Source organism: Ruditapes philippinarum, unplaced genomic scaffold, assembly GCF_026571515.1.
Source record: "Ruditapes philippinarum isolate M1 unplaced genomic scaffold, ASM2657151v2 ctg4933_1_1_1_1, whole genome shotgun sequence".
Lineage (NCBI taxonomy): Eukaryota > Metazoa > Mollusca > Bivalvia > Venerida > Veneridae > Ruditapes > Ruditapes philippinarum.
In genome coordinates, this window is record NW_026855390.1 from 26308 (window position 1) to 51682 (window position 25375).

A 25375-nucleotide genomic window follows, 5' to 3' on the forward strand; every position below is an offset into this window, starting at 1 on the left:
AGTGCTCAAGGGTGAGCTTTTGTCATCACTCTGTGTCCGTTGTGCGTCCGTGCGTCGTGCGTCCTTCAAAAAATGGCGTCAAACTTTTCAAACAACATCTCCTCCTAAACCACATGGCCAATCGCAACCAAACTTTACAGAAATGATCCTTAGGTGGACCCCTTTCAAAAATTTAAAAAATCTTCTTTTAAAAATTCCTAATAGCTAGAGCTTAGATATTTGGCATGAAACATCTTCCAATGAGTGTCTACCAAGTTTGTTCAAATCAAAGCCCTGGGGTTAAAATTGGCCCCGCCCCAGGGGGTCATTGATTTTCCCTCTATGCATATAGTAAAAACTTAAAAAATCTTCTTTTAAAGAACTCAAAGAGCTAGAGCTAAGATATTTAGCATGAAACATGTTCTAATGGGTGTCTACCAAGTTTGTTCAAATAAAAGCCCTGGGGTCAAAATTGGCCCCGCCTCGGGGGTCATAGATTTTCCTTATATGTGTATACATAGCAAAAACTTAAAAAATCTTCTTTGAAAAAAACCAAATAGCTGGAGTTTAGATATTAAGCATGAAACATCTTGTAGTGAGTGTCTACAAAGTTTGTTCAAATAAAAGCCCTGGCGTCAAAATTGGCCCCGCCCCGGGGGTCATTGATTTTCCTTATATGTGTAAAGCAAAAACTTAAAAATCTTCTTTGAAAAAACCCAGATAGCTAGAGTTTAGATATTAAGCATGAAACATCTTCTAGTAAGTGTCTACAAAGTTTGTTCAAATAAAAGCCCTGGGGTCAAAATTGGCCCCGCCCGAAGGGTGTCTTTGATTTTCCCTATATGCATATCGTAAAAACTTAAAAAATCTTCTTTTAAAGAACCCAAAGAGCTAGAGCTAAGATATTTAGCATGAAACATCTTCTAATGAGTGTCTTCTAAGTTCGTTCAAATAAAAGCCCTGGGGTCAAAATTGGCTCCGCCCCAGGGGGTCATTGATTTTCCCTATATGCATATAGTAAAAACTTAAAAAATCTTCTTTTAAAGAACTCAAAGAGCTAGAGCTAAGATATTTAGCATGAAACATCTTCTAATGGGTGTCTACCAAGTTTGTTTAAATAAAAGCCCTGGGGTCAAAATTGGCCCCGTCCGGGGGTCATTGATTTTTCTTATATGTGTATAGCAAAAACTTAAAAACTCTTCTTTGAAAAAACCCAAATAGCTAGAGTTTAGATATTAAGCATGAAACATCTTCTAGTGAGTGTCTACAAAGTTTGTTCAAATAAAAGCCCTGGGGTCAAAATTGGCCCCGCCCCGGGGGTCATTGATGTTCCTTATATGCATAAAGCAAAAACTTAAAATCTTCTTTGAAAAAACCCAAATAGCTAGAGTTTAGATATTAAGCATGAAACATCTTCTAGTAAGTGTCTACAAAGTTTGTTCAAATAAAAGCCCTGGGGTCAAAACTGGCCCCGCCCCAGGGGTGTCATTGTTTTTAACTATATGTGTATAGTAAAAACTTAAAAAAATCTTCTTTTAAAAAGCCCAATGAGCTAGAGCTTAGATGTTTAGCATGAAACATCTTCTTATGGGTGTGGGGGGGCTATATACAGGTGAGCGACCTCAGGGCCATCATGGCCCTCTTGTTATATTAGGTGACTTTTCACATTGCTTAGTACTGCATGGTTGATTCCAGAAACTGAATTGATAGTGTTAAAAAATAAGTTTATAGTTTCTAACACAATCAAACTAAAATAAATTTGTATAAACTAAATAAACTTAACTTTATAGGCATGAATAAGTTTGTCTTGTATTTCAGGTTATTTGAGAAACACAAGCAGCTAGAGGAGAATCAGAAAGTTACAGAAGATCTTAAACAAAAGATGAATGATCTTGACAACTATATATCTGACTTGAAGAGTGATTTAGCTGATAAAGTAGCTGGCATTGAGAAGTAATATTTAATTTTAATCATTCTGTATTATACTGCAAATCTACTTTTATTCCCACAACTATTCAAACTTTGTGTAGATTTTTATTATCCCCCATCAAATAAGTAAGTAAAATAGTTGTTTATTATAGTGATATTGTGTATATATCAATTTCCAGTTACATATACATGATAAGAATACATACAAGGGCACCCGGCCCATTGTCGACCTATAAGTCACCTTATAATATATGTACAAATTAATATAGACTGTGAACAATACATAGCTTTTCAAATGGAACTTCTAAATGAAATCAAATATTTATGCTTTGAGGTAACTAGATTAACTAAGTAGCTTCGATTAAGTGATTTAAATCAGTTTACAGGGGATACTTATTCAAGGAATTTGCTTGTTTAACTTTTTAAAAATTTTAAATAAATTATTAATTAAATTATATAAATTCAGATGGATGATTTAATGTAACATGATTATTTTCAGTTTAGAGAAAGATCTGAGCAAGGAGAAATCTGACAGGGCTAAAGAAAGGGAGATATTACATGGAGACATTGAGGATTTGCATGTATGTAAAAAATTGTGATAAACTTTTTGATATATCACATGACTTGGGCAAAGTATGAAGTCAATAATAATCTTTTGAAATATATTGTCAATTCAGCTCAACTTCAAAAATGAGCTGAGCATAATCTCACTTTTTAAGGAGCATTAGAAGTACAGTTATTGATTTGATGAGGAAAAGGAATAAAAATAAAATATTGGATAATGGATTTAGCTCAATACAGGATTGGAGCAGTACCTCTAGACGCTTGCAGAAATCATGATCACAAAATAGACAAATATCGTTTTTTTCGCTGATTTTAACATTTTTCATGCATTATCATACATAAATCAGTGTGAAAAGATGAATTAGACCTATTAACGTTCATTCCGTTGCGTAAAAAAGCTAGATTTTGGCATTTTACGATTCAAGCGCCTTGTCCGGTATATACCGGAATACGGTATTTAGTGTGGTGCTCCAATCCTTTATTTAGTCTCACTCTTGGATAATAATCACCAATCCAAAATTAAGATTAAGTTAGTATTAAAATAGCCTTGTATCATTTAGTGACAAAGTTTGTACAGTTTTATAACATAACACCTACAGTTATCCATTACTTAAATGTTAAAGAACGTGTTTACATGATAAATATACGATGTGTGTTTTTCATATGAATTTCAGGCTGATATAAATGATAAGAAAGAAGAAATAGAATTCCTTAGTAAATACAAGAAAGGATATGATGACCTGTACTATGGTAAATATATATTTATTGTAATTATATATAGGTAAAATAAACATACACTGCGACTCCTTTATAATGGGGCCTGTTATATCGCTAACATCAGTATAACGTTCATAGACCTTGGCTCAAGAAAAAAAAAAGGTATAAGTGTTGATAAAGTTGAACTAGCACAACTCTTAAAAGTTAAATTTGTAACTATTAATGCAACCTTAAAGAGAGGTTGATTGTTGGTTGCTTCACTTTGCATGTTGCATGAACTTCAAGAACTATCTGAAATGTCTGTACTTATTTATGTATTTACTGACTTACTCGGAAAACCTGACCCTTAACAAGCTGTATTTGTCAGGATCTCTGCTGTACATATTTAAACTGAGAAGGCAATTTTCTTGTAGATTTTCTTGTTTTCTCCTTGCTTCAAGGGGATCTTCCTTACAAATATATTTTACTATACAATATTTCAGCATTTTTGGATCAACCAGATGATGATGAAACTCCAAGAAAGAAAAAGAAACCTGTTGTTTCTACAAAAAGGGTAAGTGTTTATTCTATAGATCCTTTCAAAGATGAAAAAAATGTACTAGAAATAGTTATTCAAAAATTGTGGAACGTAGGCAAGAGAGGCTTTGGGGTTATTTTGTGTTACCCAACATTAGATGTAATTTATATTACTGATCCATTGGGTTTTGTAATCCTTAAATTGTGAGATATATTACAAATTGATGCAAAACAGATGTAATTCCTTCATTTTGTAATATAAGTTACAGCTGTTTTGCAATAAACCCTGTATATTATCATTGGAATAATTTTAATTGTTAAAATAAAATATGAGTTGTAAGGTCATATTATTTCCATGTAAAAAGGTCACTGTTCCTTTTTCACAAAGGATTGTCTATATGGATAAGTTTTCTTCTATATGGAATATTGATAGCATTGACTGCACCAATTTACATCAAAATTTTGCATGTAATGACTGTATGTTAGTGGTTAGTTTTATCCAATATGTAAATTGTTGACTTGCAGGCAAACATTATGACAAATATTGAGTTAGCAAAGAAACTGGAAGATCAAATAATGACAGTTTTAAACACAGCTGTAGAAGGTATGTTGCTTATAGTGTTGTTGAAAAAAATATTTTTATTAAAGGACACGTTTGTAAGTGTCATTTAACTTAATTATATGCTAGAATTAAATTATTTAGCACTATTAAGCACTTAACAGTATTTTTTTATTCCATTTTGTATTATTAGTGCAATCTGAGGAATTATTCTTCTACTAGTAAAATTAGAATGTTGTAATATTAACAGCATCAAAGCCTGAACAAAATCTTAGATCTATTTTGTAAATGATTTTTTTTGTTTTTCACGTTCTCTTCAGAGTTTGATAAGTTCATGGAAGAGCATAAAGAAGATCTGAAACAGATTGAAATAAAAGAAGATATAACAGATGCTGAGTTTGAAGCACAGGAGATAGATATAGACAATGCTGATCAACAGGTATAGAAAATATACATGATATATAATAAGTGGAAGTTAAAATACCCTGAACTCTTACGGTGCTTAATATTATAAAGGGTATCTTATTAATAATTATGGCCAAATTTTAAAGCTGATGCCTTATGATTAGCTAAACTATTTAAGAAAATCAAACTTTAGAAAAATGTTCTAAGATTTTAAGAAAAGTAAAAAAATCCAAGATTAAATGACTTATTTTGAAGTATTTATCACCAAGTTTCTACTGCATTACAAACGCAGTAAGGGTTATTTTTGCAAATTTTGGCGTCAGTTTGGTAATTTACGTGGATTGTAAGTGCATTTGCAATGTGTAAATTAATATTTTATTTTTGTTCACTTCACAATTTTAATATACATTAATGAAAAATTGAATGAATCTAGAGACTAGATGCATGCTACTTTAAATGGATTTTTCCTTATTTCAATCAGGAACTTGCCTTATTTTAAGCAGGACATAACTCATAATCGGATACCCACGGCCGAACCATTAACATTGATTGCATGTTATGTGACATGTTTATCAATTGTGGGTATCCAACGATGGACATAACTGTTCCTTTGTACCAACTGAATAGCAAACATGGCAGATCAAAGGCAGCAAGGATGTGCTGGATGATCTTGGTTTACATTGGTTGCATGGGTAGAATCTACTGGGAAAGTTTCCCATGTGAATTTTTGAAACAGTTAAAATTTACTAATTTTCAGGTCTATGCTTCCATTAACAGAAATTTCTAGTATCAGAAAATTTAAGATATCATTATTAACTCAATATAATTGTTATTTTATATACAGTTGGAGGCTGTACAAGAGAGATTCAAGAACACAATAGGTGATATATCTAATGAGTTATTGTTGTTGAAACAACACAGTATCATGTTGATGGAACAGCTACAAATCTTAGAGGAAAACCATCCTACCCTGATGTAAGTAAAACTGCTTTTGTAGTAGTATTTTAATAGTATCATTATTGTTCGGGTGTATGGATTTTATCTAAAAAAATATTTTATTATTTAGTCAGGGTCTTTGTCACTTCAACAGTATAAAGGTCATATGGCATTTTTCCAGCTTTACTGGTGGAGAAGGTCCGCAGATGCCCCTCTTTGCATTATTTCAAGTAAGAGGATTGAGGCTCCTGAGTAGAACTATCAACATTCCATAAGCTAGCTGGATAGCTTCCTCACATGAAAGAATGGAAAGTCCTTGGTGGGTTTCAACCCAAAGTGGTACGGGGCAAGTAGTTTGAGGTCAACAACCTTAACCACTCAGCCATAGACGCCCCTATTGTATCAAATAAGCTTACAGATTTCATTGTTTTACCCAGCTGTTGCACCTAAGATTATGCAAACTACAATGTATTTGACATTATGTTATTTCCCTGTATCCATTGAAGCTTGACTGTTGCTGAAATAGATCTGTTGTGTCTATAATCAAAATATGAATAATTATCATATTTATTGGCATATTATGTAAAGAACTTACTTTTGTGTAAACTATGTTTTTTCCCCTATAAAGCTTCAACACTTACAAAATATAAAATCACACGTTTTATGTCCATGAAGTCAGTGTCAGAATGACCAAACTTATCAAATTATATCATTTGAGCTTTCAGTTTATCAAACAAAAGCCTGATTTGGATAAAGCTGTCTAAATTTATACAAAACATAAATGTATTAAATACCTAACTATTTCTTAATATTTATAACACACATGTTTTTGTTAGAATATAGTTATGAATTTTCCTACTTTGTATATGAACTTGTTTTTCTATGATAGGAGGAAAGGTGACAGGTTGAAGGTCGTAGACCCAGCAGTCTCAAAGTCAGGTAAGTTAATCAGTGACTTGTAATTCATTTTTAATTATTCACTTTTTTAATTATTTACTTTTTTAAAATTTGCTACTTGATAATTTTCTGACTTTAAATGTTTGCTGAAGAATTCTTTTTTATTTCAACTTTCTTATTTCAATTTTTTACTGTAAACCACAGTATTTTTTTTCAAATTTACTTTTGCTCATGTTTTATACTACATATTATTTACATATCCCATCTTTATAGAGAGTATGATAGGTGTCATAATGATAAACTATAAATATAGTTCTAATCAGGCGTCCGCTCATACATGTACATGAAATTAAGGGGTACCTGAGGTCGTCAGAATGCCACCAGTAAAGCTAAAAAGTCGCTTTTCAGTGTTGGTGTGACTTAATTCCCACCTCCCCACCCCCGCCCCTTGCAAAAAAATTATAAAAAAAAATTTAGTCTCATAGAATTCTAGAACTTAGTGTATGGAATGTACTGTTCAGCAATTAAAAACAGAAGTAATACATGAAAGGCTACCCCTCATTTTAAATTGAACTATTCTATATTCTTCATTTTATGGCCTGAATTTGGTTAGTTTTGGACTTTAATGCCATTTGTTGTGTATCGATATCTTTGGCTGGAGTTGATTGATAAAATGAGACTTGATGTTGTTATATAGGGGATATACTTTTGTCTAAGGAGGCTGAGAAAAGGGTAAAGCGTATACGTGAGGAAAGCTTAAATATACAGGAAGTTTTTGTCCAGTCCCCGTATCTGGGACTAAAAGATGAAAACTGGAAGGAATTGTTAGGTGATATACCCTGCACAATATTGGAATGGTTCTTTATATTTTTTGCCAGTGGTTTTGTTATGATTGAAGGTGCACACTGAGTGTTTTTTTGTGTCTATAGAATGCAATAGATTGAAGAAAGGTGTTTTTATAGGATAATTTTTTTTATGTCAAAGTATTATATGGAAAAGTACAATGTATATTCAATTTCTGTGTTTGAATAAATAATGGAAATTTATTCACATATTATTTACATGTTATACTTTTATGACTTTCTATGCAGTCTGATCACATTCTGTTATTATAATACTTTAACTATGAACAATCTAAGTGTATAAATTGATTATTACTTATATGGGAATATTTGATAACTCAAGTTCAGCTTGGAAGCAACAGTTATTATGCATAGTATTGTTGATATGAAATAAATCCTTGACAGAACAAGAAAATTAAGTTTTGCTTGAACTAGATGTGGTGAACAGGACTGATCACAGGTGTGAATGTTAACATTATGGTCATGAAATAAAGTTATGAGTATTTATGGCCTAAGATGTAAAAGAATGGGGTTTATGGTTGCACTGCACATTTTATATTGTAATGACTTTGAAACAAATCACTTGAGGACTGAAGAAAGTTATCACATGTCACAGAACATATTTTGCATGAAGTTTGCATGAAGATGGACCTAATGCATGTATAAACACGTGCTTTATGCACTTGTGGAATTTAGCACATGTATGTTAAACTATCTCGTGATGTTACTTTGTCTGATAGACAATTATTTTGTTCAGAGTCCTGAATTAGAAAACGAAGATTTTTGTGGATTGTAATGATAATGCTATTTACTTACATTTTGAAACTATTTTTATAGTTATGTTTGAACTAAGAGGTAATGTTTTTGATGATACACATTTTTACTCAACTTAATTAATTGCATTTCTGTTTGTGTTATATATACTGGTATGTGTCTAGCTGTAATGACACAAAATATCTAAGGATACTTTTTAATTTTAAAACTTTTTTTCTCAACACTGCAACTACTATAACTATTAATACTTCATATAACATGTAGTCAAACTAGAAATGGTAAACAGAAATGTTCTTTTATGTATGTTAACATTGAAAACAGCCATTATCTAAAACAGCTGCTATCTGTTTACATTAATTGATATAATTATCATTTCAGACTCTATATTGTCTGCTGGACTTGGAGATGATGAAGATGAAGCAGATTCAGACCCATTTATCCCACAAGAACGTGTATTCAGTAAATATGCTGCAATGATGTATACCTCTAACAACCACGGGAAGTCATTTGAAGAGTTTAAAGAAGCCAAATACTGTCCAAGTTGTGGCGAGAAGGTGCATATACACTATTGAATGATTTTAGTATGACTAAATTGGAAAAATGAATTCTTTGGACTCTACATTTTAAGCACACCTGAACACAAGGCACATTATTGTAGTCCTGTACTAAAATTATATAAATTGTTCCCCTGGGATCAAAATTTGTGCCACCTGGGGGCTACTTAGTTTATATTGCTTTATATAGGAAAACACAGATCTCTTCTTGTGTAAAACTATTATGCCAAGAGCTTAGATTTTTGGCATGTAGCATAGTTTGTGGTGAATATAAAATTGAAATAAATCATGCCCCTTTTCTCAACAAAGATCCAGCCTTTGGGTCTTTTAGTATAAATAGACTAAAGTAGTAAACACATTTTTTGCTTGACTATTCAATAAGAATAAGTAAAGCTATCATAGTCACCCAAGTGTTGGCATTGGCGTTACCACTTATGTTTAAACTTATGTTTAAGTTTGTGTATCACCTCAAATATTTTCAAAGTCCATTGACAGAGTGCTGTCCTTCCGACAGATTTGCTTACTGGGTGAAATTACAATTGCAAGAGCTTTCAAATATGGTATGAAGTATTTCCTAGCAGACGTCTACAAGTGTTTTAAAAATTATGCTGCTTTAGTAAACAAGAGCTGTCTGGAGGACAGCAAGCTTGACTATTCTTAGTGCTTGATAGTAAAGAGCCTTGATAATGTAAAATTTTCTAAGTTTACAAAAGGGTCAATTTTTTTCCAAATCCATGTTACAGTTAAAGGCCTTGGAGAGAGTCCTATTATGCTCTCAAAGAAGTGTAAAAATATTCAACTTGTTTCAAAGCAAGATGTCAATGAAATATGAAAATATCTGAGGTGGTACACAAACTCTTACGTAAATTCTAAGTCGAAAAAGGGGCTTAATTCTGTCGAAATGCTTGGTAGAGTTATCTCCTTCTGCCTACAGGTTTGGGGCATGATGGTGAACAAGTGTGCAAAGTTTCAAAGCCATATGTTAATGGAATATTTGAAGTGGTACACAAACTTTAACATAAATTCTAAGTGCAAAAAGGGCATAATTCTGTCAAAGTGCTTGATAGAGTTACTTCCTTTTGTCTACAGTTTGGGTCATGATGGTGAGCAAAGTTTCAAAGCCATGTCAATGGAATATATATATATATATAAATATTTGAGGTGTTACAAAAACTTTGACATAAGTGGTTATGCGGAGGCTTGGGTGACTAGGATAGCTCTACTTATTCTTATCGAATAGTCAAGCTAAAAATGACTACTTATGTGAATTAATTAGAAACTTTTGCATTGAAGAATTATGATCTTTTCCAGCAATGAATCTCATGAGAGAGATCTAGGGCCATTAATTGGTCTGCTTGCTTTATGCTGTGGCTGGGGAACATTGCTAAATTCTGAAGTAATTTTAAGTCAGCTATTGAGTCTCTAAGAAAATTTGTTTATGAATTACATTAATGTACATTCTAAACCTACAGTTGCAAAGATGCATGGTGTTAACTTAGGCAAAGATACAAGGACCAGAGTACAAATGTATGTGCTAATTCCACCAATATCATTATTCATATTTGTTGTTTTCAGACTGTAATTTGTCCTCACAAGCTGCCTGGATCAGAGAAGATATTACCACTGCCTATTAACTGTACACACCTTAAAATTTCACGTCCAAAAGTAAAAATCAACAAAGAACTAATGAGGTGAGCAATATTTACTTTGCCGACATAATTTAATAAATATTTCAATATTATTTTTGTTCGTAACAAGAGATATTGCTTAGTTTAAGATCACAATTTTTAACTATGGTGGCCATCTGTACAATGTTTTGCTACAATACATAGATATGCAGGTTAGATAATAAAGTGAAAAACTTGTAATATTTTTTTAATGCATGTGTATTATCAGGGCTCCTGACTTTTGCTAGTGACTTCCAAACTGTGATGCTTTTCCATCTTTACCTATACAGTATAATGTGACTTCCAATGTCAGAGATTTTAAAATCTCAGACTCTAAATTTTGAAACTTTATGGAAGCCCTGTTTTATAAAAGCTAATTTATGATTGGGAGGCATATTAGGTCATTACTGTAAACATGGTCTATATTTTTATCAAATACAATATACATACATGTACATGAAAACTTCACAATTAATTATGATCTTTTTAGAGAATTAATGAAACCTGAAGAAGAAGATGTGACCTTTGATCTTCCTGGTTCCCTTGGCAACAAGCTAGATATCAGTAGAGAACATAGTTTACGTGCTTTGTCAGGGTCCATGATGTCTCCGGACTCGAGCAGAGATGGTACTAGTGCCACTGGCAGTGAAAGTCACCTGGTAATCTTAAATATTATAAAAGATATAGTTGTTTCATTTCCCCTTTTGGTGAATTTTTTCAATAACCAATTATTTCATCTAATCAATTAATTTATAGAATCTGTGTAGGAATGAATTTAAACAATGAAATGAAATATCTAATGTTAAATTGAACAGTTGATTTACACCAGGGACATACTTTAGCTTTTATCTAAATTAAAGCATAAGAGTTTTGTCCCTTTAACTGTTTAAATACTTTTCACCAAATCGTCCAGTCAAATGATTTTGAAAAAGAAAAAGCAAGAACAAATCTTTTACTTGAAACGAAATGCTAAAACAGAATAATTGCATTGTGATCAGCTGTATTTTATAATGTTAAGGTTTAAAGTTTTCGATACTTGTAAGAAAGGATAAAAAAAAAAATTGTGTTTTTTCTATTATTTTACAAGATTACCCTTACAATTTAAGAATGTTTGTTGTTTTGTTACCTGATGTAAACAGAAAGTAAGTAATACTAATCAAATATATACTGTAACAATGTTGTAACTAGTTTATCTGAATTATTTATGAAACTTGTTCAAATAACCTCGCAAAATGTAATAAAGATCTGTATGTACAATATAATCATTTACATGTAAAATATGATTTTTTTTCTCTTTGGAGTTCAGGTGTTAGTTTCTTTTCTTAGCTTCTAAAACAACATAGCTGTTGAGTTATCTTGTAGGTTATTATTAGTTTGTTAAATTTTTGGATGTTAATTTAGATATTATGATACAAAATGTCTTAACCTTCTCTCAGCTTTTCCGTATGAAGGTGAGTTATGGTCACTGTATGAGAGAGTGAATGTTGAATAAATTTGGACAATAGGTGTTAGGTGGTATCCTCCTTATAGCCAAGTCAATATGGTTGAAATGAAATTTGTAAATGTTTTTTTATCAAATTTAAATGTAACTGTGTTGTTATGTCACCTTGTATGGTTATTTTGAAAAAAGACACTTGTATGGTAGTGGCTTTAGGGGAGGTGTTTTGAGCACATTAAAGATAAAAGTATGTTCACCTGTGTGTTGTCATGTCAGTAGGGAATGTTCAAATGTTTGTTGCACAAAAGAATGTGATTCTCTTCTCTTTTTTTTTTTCATTGCACAATATCTTGAATTGTTTCAAACATAAAACAATGTTTACCTTTCTTCTAAATTTTATGTATGAAAATTTGTGTAATGAATTTCTATATAAAAATATTGTTTTGCAGGTATGCAACCAGTTTAGATAATGCCCTAATTTATGTTGTTGTTTTCTTTTTGTTGTTTTTTTTTTAAATCTTAACCAAAAGGCTATTTTTTATCAGGTTTTTTTTTTTTAAAGACAATAGTGATTATAAGATTGGCGAATGTTGATGTTTGATTGGGCAGTTAGGATTGAAAATTTTTCCTGTTCAAAACTTTGCCTACATTTTTTAACCAACTTTTCACCGAACTATTTTTACCTAGTGACCTTGTACATAATATCAGGCTTTATGGCACTTGTTATTTTCAACTAATTATCATTGGAGGAAAACCTGCTATTGTCACCATTATTGCTTCAAATTGTTCTGTATCATTTGTACGAGAAATTGATAACTTAGTATTATAACTTATAGAGAAGTTTTTGATTGTGTATCTACCCGTCAAAACTTTTAAAGAATTGGTTAAAGTAAAACTAAATATGAATAAGAATTTTATTCCTGTTATTTTTGAAGGGACACCATTGAATGTCAGAGCTTGGTAGATTTGTGAATGTTATTATAACCACTTTCTTCACTTTAACATGGCCTTTTTTTACAGTGTCTGTATGTCTGAAAATAAAATTAAACACTTTCATTCCTAATTTAACAAATGAAACTCCAAATTATATTGATAACAGTGTATATTAATTGTTGTCCATTTATTTTCATATTTATAGAGATACAGTCTGTTGAGCCTATATGATGATTACAAACAGAGAACCAATCTGGAGAGAAATATTCCACGCCCACTCTCACAGGTAATAGTTCTTTCGTTTCCTTCTACCAGTCCATTTTACTGTTACAATTACAGATAAGGGCCACGATAATGTTGCAAAAACTTTTGGCCCAACCCTTTTGTATATTGTGTAATTATGTTCATGTAATAGAATTGATGTATATTTATATTTGCAATAAAATATTATGAAAAACAGTTATTTTATATTTTGGTAACTGAAGACCAAAAGCATACTAGGTATGTAATTAGATACCAGTAGCAAAATATGATTTTATGAGATAAAATTTAAAGTAACATTTTCTAGGACCTTAGTGACTGTATTATTACATTTTTCACTTTAAATTTTTCACCCCTCACTGTAAGTCGGAGCATGACAAGAATTTTACAGCTAACTTACATAAAGTCTATTAGTAACTTTACCATTAAGGTGCTAAATTGTGTCTGAAAAAAAATCATAGAGCCCCATTGGGAAATACTGGGAAGTTCCCATGTTGTTTTTATCAACAATGTCAGTTTCACTTTATACCCAAACAAAATATCTTATTAGCAGTATTTTTCATGTGAGATGTGGGAAAAGGTTACATATGTATTTCTATATTCAGGAACGTTGTTTGTCAGTGATGGAACAGTTTTGGACATACGTGATCTGGGAGGATGATAATGGGAAAGAGGAGGAGATACACAACTCTATCATTGTAAGTAGAACTCTAGATGAAATAAAATAGTACAATGGTCAAATGGTAAAATTGTGTGCTTTTTAACCAAAGGATCTTGGCTTTGAGTTCTAGCAGGGTAACAAATGCCTTATGTTACATTATTACTTGATAGTCAAGGTATTGTGTTTTAATAAAAGAACTCATTGATAGAAGTATGTATGGTTTGATTGACCACCTGACTTACCATTTTGCTATTTCCAATGCCTAAAAATATTTTTTTTTTGTAGTATTAAGTCAGTGAAAAGTAATTGTTTTCATAGGTACTTCAACACTTGTTAATTGCATTACATGTTACTTGACTTGTTCATTTCATTTCAGGATAAATTGTACAGATATATGGAGGAAAGATACATGGTGAAGGACATCATGTTTTTATGTAATCATGATTTCATCTCCGGAATTATAGAATACTCGGATAATGACAAGGTAGGTAACTCTTGCTGTGTTAGTAAAACACTGTATGAAGCTAAATTTTTGTAATTTGCATTTAGAACTGTTCAATGTTATTTTAAGAAGTTTTTATTTCAAACTATTGGAGTTGATCAGCTAGAATTAAACCAGACAGCAAGTAGATACTAGTGTCAAATGTCTCTTTTTTAAGATTGATTATGTTTAACCAATCAGCATGGTTACCTGACTGTTACCTCGCTAAATATCTTAAATATTTTATAAACTGGACAATACCATTCACCACTTGTAGGGACAGGCTTGAAATATGTACTGACTGACTAGCTAGCAGTGCAGACCATAATCAGACATCATATACAGGGTTGAATGTACTGTCTGATCTTCAGGTCTGCACAGGTCACATAGGTAGAATCAGTTGCCACCAACTGGCTAAGCATTAATCTATAGACAAGCCCCCTTTCCATGCCAGTCTGTACCTTTGTTATGTAAGTAAATACGATTTTTGATTCAAAACACAAAGGCAGACTATTTATTCACTAGAATGCCCCACAACCATCTCAGCTTTTACTTTGACAATAATACTTGGGGGGGGGGGGGGGGAACACTCCTCGTTGAAAAGTTGGCAGTTTTGATGAAATATTTTTAGAGAAAATCTACAAAGGTTTGAATTGTGTGTCAAAGACAAAAGTAAGCCATACAATGATGATTTATTTGATTTGAATCCCTGTCAGCACAAGCCTTCTTTTTATATACAAAAATGAGACAGTGCTGAAGCCATGTAAAGTATAAGTTATCCTGTATTTTTCCTAGAATATTATTGACATATTATATCTGAGACACAATAGATCTGAGACACAGCCTTTACCTCTCACTACATGTTTTTTTTAGGGATTCTATTTCTCTGTCTGTTTTTGCTACTAAAACAATGAATGAACTGCAGATATACATGTACACAATCATTTTAAATGCTCTGACTTAATCCTTTGTAACATTTAATCAGTAATATATTAATACTATTTAATTAAAGCATTGTTTATGCCCAGAATTAAAGATATGTTATAAATGTATTATTTATTGATTAGTTTTTTTCTGTTAAATCAAAATACACCAATTAGTAATTTAGTAGCATATTTAATTTAGCATTTTGTTATTGTAAATTTTCGTCTTGTAATCTTTCTATTGTAATTTTTTGTAATATAAAGGTAGCCATAATATATACTATTCTAAACAGTGTATAATTATATGACTTATAATTCAAGTTAGAACGATTCTGCATGAGGTAATGATTAAAATATGACCTTGGTTTTACAGGTTATACAGCTATATGGTCATGTGTTGGTTAGTAACCTAGAGGGTGCTTGTTTCCGGTACATGATGTTACTATGTGATTTTATCTGTGCTGTAGAATGGAAGGAGGTTGAAGATTTTAGGGCATTTGCTGCGGTTGTCTACCCATTCCTTGGGGTAAATTATTCAGTTTGAATTATGAAAAAAAAACAGACTTATTCTTTTAACTTTAAACAATCCATTGTTATTGTTAATGGATTTCGATACTAAAATTTTGAAATTGTCAACTATATTGAGATGTCAGAGATGTAAGATGTTGGTTTATGCAATATTTGTTTCTCCTTCCATATTTTCAAAGAAAATTTCAATACATTAACTACAACCATGATTGAGTAAAAAACTTAAAGCTTATATCATCACCTTAGTCTAATAATTGGTTAACTCTTCTTAAATTGAGATGGACTTAACTTTTTACTGCACTTAGGTGACAGTATGAAACTCTCTCCTGAATGCTTTTTATTGGTGGCAAAGACAAAGCAGTATTTCCAGTAGCAATCTATTATTCACAATGTTAACTCTTTACCTACTGGAACCAAAAGTGAGATTAACCTTTGCCATCAGTAGATAGAAAGTCCTGAGATTTGAGCAGTAACTTAAATTTATAACCTCAAGACCAGATTATTGATTACTATGCACTATGTTATTTTTAAAATCCTCTGTATTATCATTACAGGAAGATGATCTGGAGACATTACAGATGAGTTATACCTCATATAGTGAGAACAAGATCTCTAAATCTATGGTGGCACAGTTTATTATTCATCTTATACTTAAATACAGGGAACCAAGATTTCAAGATGTAAGTTCCAGGACCATTTAATATTGGGTACCAGTCTCAAACTCCTTGCTTTGTGATTAGTTGATTTTATACATATGACGAGTTTGACTTTTACAAAAATCAAATGACTGACATGTCAGTGTTATTATTGAATGAATTTTAAACTTGAATAATACAAGTTTGCTATTTGATTTATGTTATACACATATGTGTGTGAGATAAAAACATACAAAAAAAAAAAGCATATGAAATCTATTTACATTGAAGAAACAATTTCTTCTATATTTACAGTAAAGTAAAGTGGATGGTAGTTTTATATAATACACAGGTGTTTGGTAATAATATCTACAAATGTATAGTCAGTTGTCCACATAAAGTCACTCCAATGAAAGCATTTCAAGATCAGTAGTATTTCTTTATTGACATCTTTTTCCTTCAAAGAAAAAAAAATGCTTTGATATGAGCCGTGTCATGACAAAACCAACATAATGGGTTTGCGACCAGCATGGATCCAGACCAGCCTGCGCATCCGCACAGTCTGATCAGGATCCATGCTGTTTGCTTACAAACCCTATAACAAGTAGAGAAACTGATAGGGAACAGCATGGATCCTGATCAGACTGCGCTGATGCACAGGCTAGTCTGGATCCATGCTGGTCACAAACCCATTATGTTGGTTTTGTCATGGCGTGGCTCATATAGTCTTTGCTGCCTGAAAATGTTCTCAAATAGTACAGTATATACGCTTATTTTATACCAGTATAATAAAAATATAGCTGTTACTATTGTACAATGCTCAATTGAGAATCATTTTTCCCAATGGTTCACCATTGTAAAAAGTACGAAATGTACATAGAGTCCCAAAGTGATATAAAAAAAAATCAAAGTATCATATCAGCAAAAAAATAAATAGTAGTTATTGGTTAGAAATATAATGCCTGCTAAATAAATCTTTAATCTGTACTATCATAATTTGACAAATTGTTATGTATTTATTAGAGAATAACCAGATAAAATGGAATCTATTTATAGATGGAGCATCGTCTGATGCCCTTCCAGTCTCCAGATAGTAAACAGCCGTCCATGTCGGAGAAGGAGTTTAAAGAAGCTATAGATAACATCCTACCATTGACCAATGATAAGCTGAGGAGGCGTCTCTTCTTTGAGTCTGAGAAAATGATGAGGAAAGAAGGGCTGACAAATAGTGTACCTGTAATGAGGCTAGCTCGTATCCTTACATTTTATCATTCAAGTGTATAATTATCCTGATGAAGGTTCGATAGAGCTGAAATCGGTAGAAAATAAACAAATAAACAACCTGCTCTGGTGTTGACGTATTGTACTTCTCTACTTTCCTCTTATTTTAAATGTGTATGATTAGTATACAGTTATTTCATATGTGATTTGGGAACAGTCAAACTGTTGGCCTGAGGTGGAGGGGGTAGTGTTTTGAACTGTTGCCCAAGGCCGTAGGCCAAGGGCAACAGTTCAAAACACTATCCCCCGACACCGAGGGACAACTGTTTGACTGTTCCCAAATCACGCATGAAATAACTGTTTTATTACCTGATCAACTACTGTTTTAACAGTATTTGCAGAAGAAAAAAGGAACAAGAAAATAGTTTTGCACATATGTTAATAATTAAACTTAATATTTTAACTATGTCACGTCACGTCTGGGTCATGATCAAGATCGATGGACGCTGCAAGTGGGAATCCTCTATGACGTCAGAGCACGAGAGAGAAACAGTCGAAACTATTGACCGGTCAACAGTTCGCGAACGTTGACGTTTTTAGAATTTCAGAAAACAGTAAATAATAACAAATTGCATTTATATAAGGTATCAGGTAATAATATGATATATTAATAATTAAATTAGGTTAGAAATGACCTTGCATGATATAACTATACAAATCCTGTTTAACATACATATACATACAAGTATAAATAAAAGATCATTTTGAAGGAAATTTGAAGGACTTTGATGTGATTGCTCCTGCATGTCATTCTTATGCAGTTTTGAATTTTTTTAAAGTTAATAAAAAAATAAACAAGAAAAAAAACCAAGATGTTTTGAAATTTGCTCTTTTCCAGGACTTTAAATTGAAATCCCATTACTCAGTCATTTTGTTGGTACAATGTAATTTCATATTTCTTCTGTAACTTTAAAGATTTATAACTGATGCCTTATAAGACATTTATTTTTCAACTATTAGGATTTGGTAACTTAAATAGGGTCCTTAGAAAATCTACATGGTAGCTTCTGTTCTGTGTCAAAATAATGACATTCAACATTTATTTAGTGGTGACCTGGCAGAGTGGTTAACATGTCAAACAATTAATCCAAGGATCTCTAGCCATGTGGGTTCAGACCCTGTCAAAGGCAAGTCCTTGTTTCCTTGATTATAAAACTGTTCACTGATCGCTCAGTGCCCGTTGGTCATAGGAACGGATTGAAGAGTGTGGCTTTAACAAAAAAGAAAAAAGAATGGTATAAACTAAGATTTATTTCAGAAGACACACATTAATCTGTTATTGATAAGAGACATTCTTCCTTGACAATTGCTAAGAAATTGCCAGTTACCTTGGTTTGCTACAGATCACAAATATTGTAAGGGAGACAATCAATGTAAGGATACAGGAATGGAGGACACGGCCCAGCAGCTCCGGCTCGACGAGGGTTTTACAAGATCACGAGTCACAGATCCTCCATGATGAATATGGTCAGCTGATTACTATGTCAAAGGTCAAACTATTGTCTACAAATATTTCCAGGTAATGTGTAAACCATTAAATATTCATTACTATTTATGCTGTAAATTTGTCATGAAGTAAATGCATCAAGGTAAAAGGTATTTTAACACCCTGTTTACAGCTACTTGACATTATTGATTAAGGAATAAAATTCCATTAAACAGATTCAGTTATTGATAAGACATTTCTTATAGCTAGTCATAAAGCTAGGCTAAAATATAGAATGTAAAATGAAGCTAATGCAGTGGAATAAAAGTTTGTATTTAAAAACCTTGGTCTATTGTCCTTAAATTTTGCAGGGCATTTAGTATTGACTAGTGACCATGTTTATACTTGTGATAACCCTGTTACATATAATCACCTCTAGTAGGCATAACATGTATTTTTATCAATGTTAATAATTGTGTCATACTTTATATGCATTTGTTCAGTTCAAAACACTTCAAACACATCTCATATCTTTCAAGTACAAAGATAATAAACTATGTTGTAACTTTTAAAGCTGAACAAAGTGCAAAGTCTGGATCAGTTTATCTTAATTTGGAACAGTCCAATAAAAAATTTAAGGACTTTAATATAAAAAAAAAGAAGAAAAGAACTACCAACAGTATAAAGCTTTGTGATTGCACAGATATGCAGGCTGGCCTGACTATATTGGCCTGACTCTAAACTGGCCTTACTCTATATTAGCCTGATACTAAAGTAGCCTGACTCTATATTGGCCTAACTCTATACTGGCCTGACTATATACTGACCTGACTGTATATTGGCCTGACTATATACTGGCCTGACTATATTTGGCCTGGCTCTATACTGGTTTGACTCTATATTGGCCTGACACTAAAGTAACTTGACTTTATACTAGCCTGACTGTATATTGGCCTGACTATATTGGCCTGACTGTATATTGGCCTGACTGTATATTGGCCTGACTGTATATTGGCCTGACACTTAAGTAACTTGACTTTAATTTTGGCCTGGCTTATTATTTGCCTGACTCTACATTGGCCTGCTGACTCTATATTGGCCTGCTGAATCTATACTGGCCTGACTCTGTACTGGCGTGAATCTATACTGGCCTAACTCTATATTGGCCTGACTCAATATTGGCCTAACTCGATATTGCCCTGACTATACTGGCCTGACTCTTTATTGGCCTGACTATATTTGCCTGACTCTATACTGCCCTGACTCTATATTGGCCTGACACTTAAGTAGCCTGACTCTATATTTGCCTGACTCTATACTGGCCTGACTCTATACTGGCCTGACTCTATACTGGCCTGACTCTATTCTGATCTGACTCTATATTGGCCTGACACTAAAGTAGCTTGACTATACTTGCCTGACTCTATATTGGCCTGACATTAAAGTAGCCTGACTCTATTCTGGTCTGACTCTATATTGGCCTGACACTAAATTAGCCTGACTTTACTGGCCTAACTCTATATTGGCCTGACATTAAAGTAGCCTGACTCTATTCTGGTCTGACTCTATATTGGCCTGACACTAAAGTAGCCTGACTATACTGGCCTGACTCTATATTGGCCTGACTCTATATTTGCCTGACTCTATACTGATGGCAAATGCTAATCATTTTCTGTCCATCAGGTAAAGAGTTAAGTGTATTTTTTTTCAAGGGTTATTTTTTTTTCAAATAAACTTAGATATGCAACTTATTTCTATGCATATTTTGATCGTTGTATCAGATATATAAAATACAGTATATTTCAAGAAATTTAAAAATGTATCTTTCAGAAATATTATTACAAAATAATGAAAATCCAGAATTTTTGAGAAATGTTTTTAAGATGAAGTTGTCATATTGATTATGAATTCATGGCCAAAACATAACCCTGGTTCTACAGTTTTAAATAAAAAATCAAAAATGATAATACTGAAAGTATTTCTATGAGGTTTTTGTATAGGAACAAATCAGCTCAATACAACAGTTATAGGAGATTGTTTTAGTGATAGACATTGTGTTTTATTTGCAGACGCATCAAGTTACGTCAGGAAAGATATGACATGGGAGAAGAGCAATCTGACTGGTAAATCAACACAAGACATTGATGAGTGAATCAACACAAGACATTGATGAGTGAATCAACACAAGACATTGATGAGTGAATCAACACAAGATACTGATGACTGAATCAACACAATGTATTGATTAGTAAATCGACAATACAAAACATTAATGAGTGAATCAACAAAAGACATTGATGAGTGAATCAACACAATGTATTGATCAGCGAATTAACACTTAATACGAACAAATGAATCAACACAATGTATTATAATAATGAGTGAATCAACACAATTCATTAATGAGTGAATCAACACAAGACATTGATGAATGGATCAACACAAAATATTGATGGGAGAATTAACACAAGATATTGATGAATGGATGTACACACAACATTGATGAGTCCATTAACATCAAATCATACAACACATTAAAACTATTGTTAAGGTTAGTTATTCAAAACAAAAAAAAAATAGGACCATCATCTTTGTGAAATTAAAAAAAAATATATTTGTTTGTGTGCTGTTATAATATACTTCAAAGAAAAATTGTGTTAAATTTCCGAAATGAAACCTAATGAATATGTTAATGTTGCCTGAGATTATAAGATTATGATGTCAGATTGGTTGTAACTTTATTTACATAAAGAATCTTATACAATACCCTATTACTGAGACATTTGTTTCCAGTGATTTACTAACTGATCAATCAGTACTGTTACAGTTAATTAATAAAGTTATTTTATATTTTATATAAATTACAGAAAACGTTTGATTTCAAGATTTTGATACACAGAGTGATTTTGAGATGTTTTTTTTTAATTTAACAGTTTTACATAAATATGAAAAATATAGTAGCATTTTTGCTTTCATTGGCATTTAATTTTATTATTTTTATAACTATAAAATACTTGTAAATGTGTCAAAAACAAATGACAATGATTAACAGTAAATAAAAGATTAGTCTTTTATTTATACATGGATAATTGAATAAAACAATCTTATTTGGGTTCATGGTGGTATATATAATTTATACAGAAATCCACTTTAAACCAACCTTGAACTTTTAGTATAGGAAGGTTGTGTTTAAAAGAGAACAGATGGGTCAATTACTTGTAAGTAGATAAGGAACACAGATAACTTATTTATGTTTCAATTAAAAGCAGGTTTATCTCAGCTCAGTGTATTTTAAAATCATAAAGTTTGAGATATTATATCTCCAAAATCCATGACTTTTTTCCCTCTTTAAATATATTTTGAAAACTTTCTCACTTCAAAAATAAAGTCGTTCATCTTTTGAATTTATATACTTTGTTGCTGTTATTTTGTTTTTCATTTGAGTTTGTTTTTGTCTATAAATCTTTCTTGTTATTTAGCTGCATGTGAATTCAAGGGTTATGATTTTATAACTTTTATTCAAGTTTTATTACATTAAATGTGTGTAAACAAGCTCATTATAATGTTATACTAGCATCTGTTCCAGTCTGCTAGACTGACATCTGCTGAATTTGAATTATACTGTTAAACCTGTGGTATGAGAACACCTCAGACTGTATTATACTGTAAAACCTGTGGTGTGACACCACCTCAGACTTTATTATACATGTATGTCCATTTTCCCTTTTGATCTCATACGGTGTTAACTTACCTTTTTTGTCAACAACTTCCATAACTCATTCTGTAAGTGAACTGCTATTTATTGTTGTTTGATATGACTTTTCTATATTTCAAATATTTATGCTTTAAAGAAAACTGGTCAACATGTTTTAAAGTTGCATGCCCCCAGGTTAGTCAATATATTTAAAGAAAATTTAACTTCAGAAAATGTTCTAAGATTTTAAGGAAAGTAAAAAGATTCAAGTAACAATTTATATGTTTTGTGTGATTAACAACTGCTTTTGCAGTATTTATCATCATAATTCTACTGCGTTACTAACATAGTAAAGTTTATCCTGTTTTTGGTAATTTACGTGGATCGTTAAATGTTATTTGCAATTGTAAGATTACTTTCTTTGTTCCCTTCAAAATGTTTAGCTTTTAAATACATTTTTAAAGTTTTCATGAAAATTAGCATGAATCTGGAGGCATGCTGCTTTAATATTTTTTGTGATACGTTTTATACAACAATATATTGTGATAAATTTTAAGTATTTAATTGTTTGTATATATTTCTACTTTTTGAACATATTTTATGTATTCATTATTTAGTTTTGTTGTATACTTGATCAAAAGAATCAGACACTTTTGTGTTTCTATAAAATAAAGCTTTTGATACATCGATGTTTGTTTGTTACAGTTTTTAGTACACAAGGTTTTGAGGTATGTCATAGATCTTGAACCACAGGCCCTCTGAGTTTTAGACATTACTGTAATGCACCAGATTCTTAACATAGGGTTTTTTTTTCAGCTAAAAATTACAAAGGATTTGACATACTAAATGTTATAATCAGGGCTTTGCTGGTGTCAAAGTTGAATATCTCTTCTGTTCTTAAAAGATGGATGACTGGGGTTACATAATTATGGTAGGTGTATAGTATAAAACTTCCCCCCACAAACACACACACATATTACTGGTATATTTAGAGAGCAGCAGTATATATATATTTGGATGTTATCAGTTTGGGGTTTAAGTCCCCTTTTGTTAAAATCTTAACCTTCTGTTAATCTCCCCCAGATAACATTGAAGACATATAGGTTTAACTATTAACTTGAAATCCCTGCATTGAGGATTTCAATAAAATCTTTTTAAGTTTTTATCATTTAGAAACAGAATAGAAGAAGATGCAAATTAAAGGCATACTGATTTTACATTTCAGACAATACTTGTTGAAACAGGTTAAAAACCCAACCTGTTTATTATAGTCATTATGTCAAAATTAAGTATAAGATACCTAACAAGAGTTTAGCTTAGATGGGGCAATATACATCCTGAATTGCAAATTTACACAGGGTACTATCATGAACAAAAAATGTGAGTTGAAGATCAATACTGAATTCATTGGTGAAAATTTGCATTGATGACAACTTTCCAGTGTAATATTTTTTGAGGGAACAAGATTACATATAGGCTATTAGAATGTAATGAAACTTATTTGATTTTATTTTACGAAACAAAGTTATATCAAATTTGCAATAGGTTAATTTAAGAGAAAATCAAACTAAGGATCAAATATTTGCATGCCAAATATAAATACAATCAATGAAATGCTTCAAAAGTTATTCAGCCAAAACCAATAATTTGACAGAATATTTGCTTAAAAGAGGCATATTCTCTTATCTGTTATAAGTTCAATCAGAGCACCTGGATAGTTTGACGAAAGAGGGTCAAAGAGATGCGACCGTTTTATGTTGATTGTAGTTAATTTGAAACGTGTAACATTTTTCATAGCATGCAAAAATATAACGACAATCACTGAAATCCTTAAAGCTATCATTACAGAAACCAATAATTTCACAGAAAATATGTTTAAAAAGGGTCATAACTCTTATCAATTATTAATTTTGATACTTACATGCAAAAGATAAAAACAATCAAAAGTTATACTACTGAAACCCATTATGATTTCAATCCAAATTGGATCAAAAAAGGGACATAACTATAAATAATAAGCTGATTGCAGCCAAAGTCAAACTTAAACTGTGTTTTGATATAACATATACATACATGCCAAATATAAACAAGTTATTGATATCCTTCAAAAGTTATCATATAGAAACCAATTGTGTAAGGACAGATGGACAGACATGCGACCAAAATGGAATAAGAAACCATTTCTTTTAATTCACTTTGTTTCATCTTATAAAGGGCCATTGTGGCCTTTTATTCTATTGAATGATTTCTGTTGTTATCTTTGTACTATTTACAGTAAGGTGGCCACCTATTTATTTTTGGTAGTGCAGACAGACAGATAGACAGACAGAGTCTGATGATTGCCGTTTCATAAAATGTTCTGAAGATCTTTAGGGTCCCGAAGTTCATGGACTGTATGAAACTAACCAAAAATATTTTCATATTTAAGCTATTTTACTTTAACAGTCTGTGCATACGTCTGCACAAAGAGAGAAAATTATTATCATCAAATGTGTAAGATTAAAGGCCAAAACTGACAAAACTTTAATATAACATGACATAACAAATGCATGATCATAATTAATTTCCCATGCAGAGGCCTAAATTTACCATTGGAAGTTATTTGAATTTTAACCTCCCAGTTTCAATTTTTATAATAACAAGAGTATTGTTTACTAACGTTCTCAGATGTTTACAAACATGTAATAAAAAACGTCCCTTACTTCTGCTTTTACACTGCTAAACCTTGTTTTTTTTTTTACCTTGACATTGAAGGATATAAACTATAAACTCTTG

At 31.7% G+C, this 25375-nt stretch overlaps 1 protein-coding gene across 3 annotated transcripts in view; it reads left to right on the forward strand.

The window, feature by feature from the left end:
- Positions 1–23289, forward strand: part of LOC132743149 (uncharacterized) — a 33146-nt gene extending 9857 nt beyond the window's left edge. Inside the window, exons 4-24 of one of the 3 annotated variants that reach the window (XM_060731674.1) lie at positions 1798–1932; positions 2408–2489; positions 3147–3222; positions 3672–3742; positions 4231–4309; positions 4585–4703; positions 5514–5644; positions 6495–6544; positions 7200–7331; positions 8497–8672; positions 10248–10363; positions 10830–10998; positions 11776–11790; positions 12916–12996; positions 13577–13669; positions 14009–14116; positions 15410–15562; positions 16119–16244; positions 17256–17451; positions 18795–18999; positions 20976–23289. In XM_060731674.1, coding sequence (XP_060587657.1) covers positions 1798–1932; positions 2408–2489; positions 3147–3222; positions 3672–3742; positions 4231–4309; positions 4585–4703; positions 5514–5644; positions 6495–6544; positions 7200–7331; positions 8497–8672; positions 10248–10363; positions 10830–10998; positions 11776–11790; positions 12916–12996; positions 13577–13669; positions 14009–14116; positions 15410–15562; positions 16119–16244; positions 17256–17451; positions 18795–18999; positions 20976–21033 — 2371 coding nt within the window. In that variant the 3' untranslated portion in view covers positions 21034–23289. The remainder of the gene's footprint in view (positions 1–1797; positions 1933–2407; positions 2490–3146; positions 3223–3671; positions 3743–4230; positions 4310–4584; positions 4704–5513; positions 5645–6494; positions 6545–7199; positions 7332–8496; positions 8673–10247; positions 10364–10829; positions 10999–11775; positions 11791–12915; positions 12997–13576; positions 13670–14008; positions 14117–15409; positions 15563–16118; positions 16245–17255; positions 17452–18794; positions 19000–20975) is intronic. The other 2 variants (XM_060731673.1, XM_060731675.1) reach the window with 2 other exon arrangements.
- Positions 23290–25375: the final 2086 nt, after the last annotated feature.